The following is a 9,606-nucleotide window of genomic DNA, read 5'->3' as shown; positions in this document are numbered from 1 at the left end:
TGTGTGTGTCTGTCTGTGTGTGTGTGTGTGTGTGTGTGTCTATCTGTCTGTCTGTGTGTGTGTCTGACTGTCTGTGTGTGTGTCTGACTGTCTGTGTGTGTGTCTGACTGTCTGTGTGTGTGTCTGACTGTCTGTGTGTGTGTCTGACTGTCTGTGTGTGTGTCTGACTGTCTGTGTGTCTGTCTGTCTGACTGTCTGTGTGTGTGTGTCTGACTGTCTGACTGTCTGACTGACTGTCTGTGTGTCTGACTGTCTGTGTGTCTGTCTGTCTGACTGTCTGTGTGTGTGTGTCTGACTGTCTGACTGTCTGACTGACTGTCTGTGTGTCTGACTGTCTGTGTGTCTGTCTGTCTGACTGTCTGTGTGTGTGTGTCTGACTGTCTGACTGACTGTCTGTGTGTCTGACTGTCTGTGTGTCTGTCTGTCTGACTATCTATCTGTCTGTCTGTGTGTGTGACTGACTGACTGTCTGTGTGTGTGTCTGTCTGTCTGTTTATGTGTGTGTCTGTGTGTGTGTGTGTGTGTGTGTGTGTCTGACTGTCTGTCTGTCTGTGTGTCTGACTGTGTGTGTCTGACTGTGTGTGTCTGTGTGTCTTTTTTCTATATGTATCCATCATTGCTTTTCATCCATGTGATACTGATTCTTTCTCTCTTTTTCATCATCCATTGTTTTCTTCAGCTGGTCATTTGACATTTGAATGTCGTAATTTTGTCCGTGTGGATCCGAGGAAGGACATTGTTTTGGATGTGAGCAGCACCAGCAGTGAGGAGAGTGAAGAGGAGGAGCAGGAAGCTGTCAGCAAAGAGAAGATCTTCGGCAGCCATTCAAAAGGTTCTTTCATCATTACAGACTTGAAATGCTTTGTTTCTACTTCTGTCTTTCTGCTTTTTTTTGTGCATACATATATTTTAAATGTTTTAACTGACTGAGAATATTGTTGATAATGATAATTTGTCACTGAAACACAGGTTCTCATGAAGATTCCAGAAAAGAAAAACCTAAAAAGAAAAGCAAAGACAAATCCCATGGAAAGGCCAAAAAGAGGTACACATGTGATTAATCATAGCACTTTTTCACCTGTTTAACATAAGTATTAAAAACAATTTGTAAATGCTTTAAAAATGTGCTTAAATTTTGCATTCAAAATGATATATTTTAACTTTTCACGCAAACTTTTATTTTTTATTTTTTATATTATGGGCTCGTTATCTGTGCACTTGTTATTCCATGTAGAAAAGTCCAATAAAGATATTATAGAATGGATATAAGAATGAATAAATAAATGTTTATTTTGTAGTGGCTTTACAAAAGTCCTTCATAAATATGCACCTACATGTGTGTGTATATATATATTAACAACTTTTTTGTCTTCAATTAATTTTTTTTAAATAGTGATATGAGATTTTTGTATATTTTAGGTGTCATTACTGCCCTGTTTGATCTGATATTCATATGATTTCATACCTTCAGGTCTTATTCATCAAGTGATGATGAGGAAGACGTGAGCAAGAAGAAGAAAAAGCACAAGAGCCACAAAAAGAAAGGGAAAAAGGAGAAAAGAGAGAAAGAAAAGAAACACAAGAAAAAACATCAAAAGAAAGACACAGACTCTTCCTCATCTGACAGCTCTACTGGATCATCAGACACGGACTGAAGCTATGACCGAATCACAGCAAAAACTATAAAATACCTTCTGCCAGAGCCATTTGTACATAACACCTTTATACTTTAGAAATAAATTGTCTTTTTATATTTACCTCTGAGAGTTGGAGTGATGTTTTTTTTGTGTGTGATGTATTACATTTTTTATTTTGTGATTGTATATAAATGAAATTAAAACCCACAATCCTTCATGTGAATACTTTTACAAAGCTTGTGTTTTTATAATGCGTCATTAGAACTACTGAAAAAATTACACATTTATTTTACAATCATTTATTTTAATCAATAAATAGACAAGTGAGTGGTGATCTGGCAGCTTTACTTACAGTTTAGCAGTCATTATACAAAAACATCAGACTGCAGAATGACACAAAAGCCTAAAAATTATTAAATGCTTCCATATTTCCCTCTGGTTATCTCACAGTATGTAGTTAAGTCTTTCTGCTCCTATCTCTCTCTCCTTTGGCTTGCTCCCTTTTTTTTTATCAGGGGTCACCACAGCGGAGTGGTCCACACAGCCGATTTGGCACATGTTTTTTGCCGGATGCCCTTCCTGCCGCAACCCATTCCTGAGAGTGCACTAACTTGTCTTTCTGCTCATATCCGAAAGTACTATATATATATAAAACCCAAACAGCAAACGAGTAGAGATGTTAAAGTAGGTCTAAAGTGCTCACATTCATGTGTTCCTTTAAGTTTAAATGCTTTATTGTCCTTCTGACTCTAAGGGTGGAGCGGATGTGATTGCCCAAGATCTGAGTCTAGCCACTTAGACTTTGTTAGGGAGAGGAAAGAAATGACCCACGTACACAGATGACAAAGCTCTTTTCCATACTCATTCACTTCTGGAATAAGTGCTGATTTTCAAGTGGATTAGGGAAAATATTCATAAAGAAAATGACTTGAACAAACCTCTAATAAAAGTAAATGTCCTGAGATAGTGCTGAAGAGAAAAGTCATATAATTTCATGTTACACACATCTGTTAATTTTTTCTTTATTAATAAATTATTTTATTGTCTTCAATGTTCTCAGTACAGTGAGGTATAAATAGGCGCCTAATAGCAGTGTGTCCTGTATGGTTATATGTACTCTGAATCGTTGAAGTCATAAAAACAGCAGGTAGTTTCTATACTCATGGCAACAGTGTTTTACTTAGCTAGCAATAAATCGATTCTGAGTCTCAAACTGCTGAACAAACTAAATCCATGTCAGATGTCAGGTATTTTTAATTAATTAAAGAAATAGCAGTATCCATGTTTTCTGCCCAGTCTTATTGGGGAGTAGCTTTAGTCATGTTTAGAATACTTTTCTACAATAGCAAAAAAAATTTAAAGCTTCTAAAAAAAACATTTTTTATATATATCTATAATAATATTGTATTTTTGTTTCTTGTTATAGTTTGACAGATATGAGAGGTGTGGCAGCAAATAACATCAAGGTGTGAAAGCAAATAGCAAACTAGCAGTAAATTCTTGGAAAAAGACATTTGTGACTGTTTATAATCATTAGCTACAGCTTGCCTTACTGGACTTTGAACCTATAAGAAGGGCAATAAATATTTTGACAATAAAAAGTAAGTATAGACCTTTTTCTATGCATTTCCAAGGGTGGGTCTGAGCATGTGACGTTTCAAACCCTATATAATCTTGGCATATCGTGTGCATGTTTCAGTGCATAGTGGAATATACTTACTCAACTGAGGAAAATCAGGTAAAGCTACAATTAAATATTCCATACTTTTTGGTAAGCTTTCTGTATTAGTAAATATTACATTTAAATGTCATGTTAAAAACATTAAACATATATATATATTTTTTTCAAATTCTATGCCTGATTATAGTTTTGGGGGGAAAATACATCATTAAAATAACAGCATAAATGTTCTTGACAGCCTAAATGTCTTTACCTGTCATAGATCATGGAGGTCACATCTCAACCTGCTGCATTTGAACCCCGAGACTTTCACTCGGGCTTGATGAGCTGCTGTGACGACGTGGGTGTATGTAAGTGATTCCAAGAGCACATAACGTAGCATATTGTAAGTAAATCTATACTGCTGATTGGATTTATTTTTAAATCAACCATATCATTTTTTAGGTTGTTGTGGCCTCTTCTGTCTTCCTTGTTTGGGCTGTTCCATTGCCAGTGAGATGAATGAGTGCTGCTTATGTGGTTTAGGCATGCCGATCCGAAGTGTATACAGAACTAAATACAACATACCTGTCAGTATCTATCTATCTATCTATCTATCTATCTATCTATCCATAAATATAGATGGGGCCTATTATTTACAGTTTTGTTTAATTTGCATCTCCAGGGATCCATGTGTAATGACTGGATGATTGCATACTGCTGCTTAGGTTGTGCAGCCTGCCAAATGAAGAGAGACCTCAAAATAAGGAAGAGTAATGGAACACTGAAAGCATGAGAAGTGAAAAAGGAGCATCTGTGTGGTCTGTTGGTTGTGTTTTGAAACATAGGCATATCTATGTAAGAGGAGCGTAACAGATGTAGGTAGAACTTCAATGCAATGCTACAGTAGCCAAATTTTGCTATTTGTAAGAAAGTGTTCATTTAATACAGTTGCAGTTGCTGCAAAGTGTTTTATTTGTAAAGCTACAGCTGTATTCATTTTCTTAATATCTACTTTAAACACAATTAAACATTTTACAAGTACTGTGTAGTATTGCCATGATGCCATATGTCATGCCTGTATTCCGGTTAACATTTTATTGTAACAACTATTCTTTTCTCAAACCCTTCCAATCTTATAAATAAAGAAACAAATATTATTTTCTAAGATGAGATTTAATGATCATTCCATGTAGGGCTGCCCTCGACTAAGGATTTTTCTGGTCTACTAGTAGTCGTTCATTTGAAGCATTAGTCGACTAATTGCACGTTTATTAATAAACCATTTAAATCATTATAATGAGCCTTTAATTGCCTTCATAGCCTAATAAGCGCTTAAGCGCATGCATAAAGCTTGCCACAGCGCACAGGCAGAAGTAATGATTATGGTTGTGTCAGGGAAAAACAGTAAGGAGACTGCATTAACATTTTAATAATTTGATAAATTAGTGCTTTCTTTGTTTTCGGTTTAAGAGATGAAGTCATCGACACTGGACTCGCCTGTATGCATGTTTCATACAGATTACATAATCGGAGAATATTTGTTTTCCATTTGAATTGACTCATTTGAAAGTAGACATTTCACTCTCTATAGATATATTTTTATGTCTGTAAGGCAAAGATATACACGGAGTTTCGTGCTCAAGTTCACAGAGACAGAGATGGCAGGAAGAGCATCATGTTTTTAAAATGATTATGTTTGCTTTCATTATTTTACAAAAGTGCATTTTGTTGTTATTGTGAGTACACACAAATAAAGAGTCTTTACAAATTTGAAAGATGTATTACTATTATCTGTTTGACCAAAAATGAGGGAGTATTTTAAAGGGGTCATATGATGCTGCTAAAAAGAACATTATTTTGTGTATTTGGTGTAATGAAATGTGTTTATGCGGTTTAAGGTAAAAAAAAACACATTATTTTCCACATACTGTACATTATTGTTTCTCCTCTATGCCCCACCTTTCTGAAACGTGTCGATTTTTACAAAGCTCATCGGTCTGAAAAGCGAGGTGTGCTGTGATTGGCCAGCTATCCAGTGCGTTGTGATTTCAACGTGAAGAGAACATTTGAGATGGGTCTGTAGTTTGTTAAATCTTGTTGTTTTGAAATTAAAGGTGACTGCAAATGTTATGGTCCTCAGGAGGTGACCTAGAGATAAGAAGAAGTTAATAATATTAAGGCTCTTCTGTTACAGGGAGATTTTTTTCAGTAGTGTAGTATGGCATCTGGCAGCTTTTAGAGCCTATCAATAGGTGGTTTAGTGAACAGCATATTCCAAGGCCCCATTTATGATGGGGCCCCTCTATGACTGCAACACTGGAGAAAGGTTTGCCACATTTTGATTGGATCTTGGTGGACTAACACAAAGAAATGTTTAACGGCCACAGATAAGGCTGCTAGGACAAGCTGGGTCGATGGGCCATGGCGGAGTCCGGGGCTTAGAGGCTGGAGGCGGAGGCCAGGGATTCTGCAGCCACTGTAACGATGGAGGACGGCAGACCCGCGGAGCTCGCACTGTACTGATGGTGGGCTGAGGGCGAGCAGAGGGGCTGCCAGATGACAGTGGTGGAGGAGGCAGGAGTGGGTGGGTAGGCGGGCACTTGTAAGCCTCCGGGCTCTCCGGGCTTAACTTGGGAACAGGAGCCCTCTCTGGGTTGGACATAGGAACAGGAGCCTTCTCTGGGCTGGACGTAGGAACAGGTGCCCTCTCTGGGCGAAACTCAGGAACGCGAGGGACAGAGGTCACTGACGGAGGAGAGAGGAAAGGGGGCAGGTCAGTATATAAGTCAGTTAAGTTTTCCTCCGCTTTCCCTTCACCCAAATCCCTTCTCAGCTCACCCTCAGCCACGGTGCAGGGGGCGAAGCTCCTCTCCGCGCTCACTTTGTCAACGGATTTCTCCCTCGTGGCAGGCATTGTAGGCAGCTCTCGAACCTGGTCTGACGTCATCAGCAGCTCCGGCAACGCGGCGATCCTCAGCTCTGTCGCTCCTTGCGGCGATGGCTCGTCGGTCATGGCGGGCTCGGGCTCGGGCTCTCCGTCATCGGTGGGCTCGGGCTTAAGCTCCGCGCAGCGGGGAGATGGTGGGCTGGGCACTGGGTCTGGCTGTGTTCTGAATCGGGGGTAGATGCTCTCCAGACACTGGATGATTGCCTCCCTCCAGCACAGTCCGGTGGGGTCTGGGAGGTCGACGGGCAGTAGTAGTTGGCCCCGATCCAGAACAAGGAGTTCAGTGCAGCGTTGTCGAACGTCACTAAAACGGTGAGCTGGCTGAACTCCACAGCATACTCCAAGAGAGAAAGGTCTTTGCGGATGAGGGAGGTAAACTTTACAGAGAGGGAATCCATGGGGCACACGTGGAAAACAGAAAACCAACACTGAAAAATGCAAAAAATAAAGGGAGGGGAACAATGCAAAAAAACGATTTAGTCGGTGGTGTGTTCTGTCACAGGTGCTACTGTGGAGGAACAAAGGAGCACAGAGAAGAAGGAGTAGAAGGAAAACAGTCTTTATTAATCCAAACCACGGGGAACACAGGACAGGCAGGGCCACACACGTAGCACATGGAGTTGACGTTTAACATAGCACGCTAGACACAGGAAACACTGGGCTTAAGTACACGACTAAAGAGGGGATGACGAGACACACCTGGACTCAATGAAACACAATAGAAACAGGAACAGGAAGGAAACCAAATATGGACATGTCACACACGAGGGAAAACTAGGTCATGGAAGGCACATGGGGAGAAATACACAACACAGATAGTCCTTATTTCTGACAGTAGCCTGTACTACACATAGTTTAGGCTATTAGTGTCCTTCCGACCTTGAAACATTTTCACAGACAATGTCATGATGAACATGCTTTTGTCTTAGCGAATGTGGAATGCTGCCAGCAATAATCTGATTTTACAATGATAAGGAACATAAAATGTTTTTATAAGTATACGTATTATTAAATATTTTCATAAATATATTACTTATTTAGTTTTTGTATTAAATAGTTTCTTAAAAAATACACATGCATACATATTGACATTAGTCAGAAAAATACTAAGGCTGTGTTTGTAATTGGTTTGTTGTGACCTAATTTGTCCGTAAGTCAGTAAAGCTATAAACGTTTGCTGACCCAGTAAAATCTGGGCCAGGTTGAATCCAGTAATCAGGCATCACAGGGGCATGTCTGACTGTGATGTGTATACTGAACATTTCCATTATTATGTAATAAAAAATTTCTTGCTGACCATCAATGATAATTACAAGATATGCCAAGAAATTATTCGAATGTAAGCTGATTGTTAAAACCCTAAAGTGGTTTTGTAATAAGCTTTTAATGTAATATTTGTATGCTTACAATCAGGAACTTAGATCCATAGTTCTATATTTTCCACTTGTTTTTTATTTGATTGTCACTGTGCTTTATGGCATTGTATTTCCTTCATTCCTTCATTAAAGACTTTCATAAAATCCCTCATTTGTTTTCCAACAACATTTTGTATGTAACATTGTGATTCACCTCGACACTGGTTGGATTGGATTGTTTTAGAACTCTTCATTAGTTCATTACTTACCATTCATAATGGTAAGAGTAATACATCTTTCAAATCTGTAAAGACAACATTTATTTGTGTGCACTCACAATAACAACAAAACATTGTGCTTTTGTAAAATAATGAAAGCAAACAGGATGTGCTTTCTGCCGTCTTGGTCTGAGCGTGAAACTCCGTGTATCTTTGCCTTACAGACATGAAAAATATATCTATAGAGAGTGAAATCTCTACTTTTAAATGAACCAATTCAAATAGAAAACAAATATTCTCAGATTATGTAATCCGCATGAAACTTGCAAACAGGTGCATACACTACTGTGGAGATGACGAGTCATTGTTGCCGAATTGTCACCAATTGTTGCCCACCATCTCACTTTTCATTTTAGTGATGATTACTGACAAGCACATAAAAGAGTATTTTCTGCAGCAATGGAACAGGAACAGCATACAAGGGCATGATTATTTTAATGTCATTAATTAAAGGACTCTCAGTAGCGAGCCTGTGGATAATTATAGTACTGATGAATGGGGACTGTGTCTTACAACAACTAATTATGACTTGCCTCCGTATGAGCAAATCTTTTGCAAAATGATCAAAACCTCTGCTGAAGATGCAGATATCAGAGTCAATAAAAGTTTTTCACGATTAAGTATGCTTTTTATTGGTTTTCAACAGTGTACATTAGGCTTGCCTTGGTAGAATGTGATACCGGTTATACCAGTTATGAGGGAATATATCAGTGTGGTATTTTGAGTAACACTTAGGCCTACTTGACAACAACAGTTGCTATGTCTATATCCCATAGCAATGGAATAGCCTTAAATAATGTATACTTGTGATGACGAGTTTGCAGAGTTGGGATCCATGTGTTTATTAACAATAAAAGCAGAAGAACAAACAGGTAGGGGTCAATCATCAACAACAGCAATATCCAAGGCAAAACAAAGACATGGTCACAAAACAGGCACAGGGTCAGGGCAGGCATTAAACAATACAAGAAATATCCAGGCAGGCGAGGCAGAATCAAAATGTCGGCAGCAAAGGGTGGAAGGCTTGTGTCCATTTCAACACTGCTTGTACCTTGTTGTCGTCCATAGCCACTTCATCAAGACTGAATACATAGCCTAAAAATAATACAGACATCTGGTGGAATTCACATTTCTTTACCTTGGCATATAGTTGATGGCGATGAGTCATTGTAGGACACTTCAGACATGCTCAACATGATCTTCAAAAGTGTTGGAACAGATGTGGATGTTGTCAATATACACTATTACCCATTGATTTAACATGTCTCGGAAGATGTCATTAATGAAGGCCTGGAACACGGAAGGACTAGTGATCAGTCCAAACAGCATCACCAAGTATTTGTAGTGCCCTGTGCTAGTGGAAAAGGCTGTTTTCCATTTGTCTCCCTCTCAGAAGCCAATAAGATTGTATGTGCTGCGTAGGTCGAGCTTAGTGAAGTACTTGGATAGCGGTACTTGACAGTGATTTAATTGACAGTGACCTTGATAATCGATGTATGGACAGAGGCCACTGTCCTTCTTGCTCACAAAGAAGACAACTGATGCTGAAGAAGTTGAAGATCTGATGACCTGGTAACAATTCTATGGCACAGTCACTGGGGCAATGAAGAGGAAGTTGCAAAGCTTTGGTCTTGCTGAAGGCTTCAATGAAATCATTGTAATCAGGTGGCAGATTGGGTACGGAGGTGGGTTCAACTCAAAAATGGCCTGCTGCTGTATAGTCAAG

The 9,606-nt window shown here is 39.1% G+C and overlaps 1 protein-coding gene across 1 annotated transcript in view; it reads left to right on the top strand.

Moving 5' to 3' along the window:
• The window catches only part of LOC107558662 (uncharacterized), a 7,061-nt gene extending 5,221 nt beyond the window's left edge, over positions 1–1,840 (top strand). Inside the window, exons 5-7 of the mRNA XM_016242320.1 lie at positions 680–832; positions 970–1,045; positions 1,472–1,840. Coding sequence (XP_016097806.1) covers positions 680–832; positions 970–1,045; positions 1,472–1,655 — 413 coding nt within the window. The 3' untranslated portion in view covers positions 1,656–1,840. The remainder of the gene's footprint in view (positions 1–679; positions 833–969; positions 1,046–1,471) is intronic.
• Positions 1,841–9,606: the final 7,766 nt, after the last annotated feature.

The sequence above is a fragment of the Sinocyclocheilus grahami genome, unplaced genomic scaffold, assembly GCF_001515645.1.
Source record: "Sinocyclocheilus grahami isolate Dianchi unplaced genomic scaffold, SAMN03320097.WGS_v1.1 scaffold655.1, whole genome shotgun sequence".
Lineage (NCBI taxonomy): Eukaryota > Metazoa > Chordata > Actinopteri > Cypriniformes > Cyprinidae > Sinocyclocheilus > Sinocyclocheilus grahami.
Note: the sequence above shows the minus strand (reverse complement) of the source record. Positions and strands in the feature narration are given on the sequence as shown.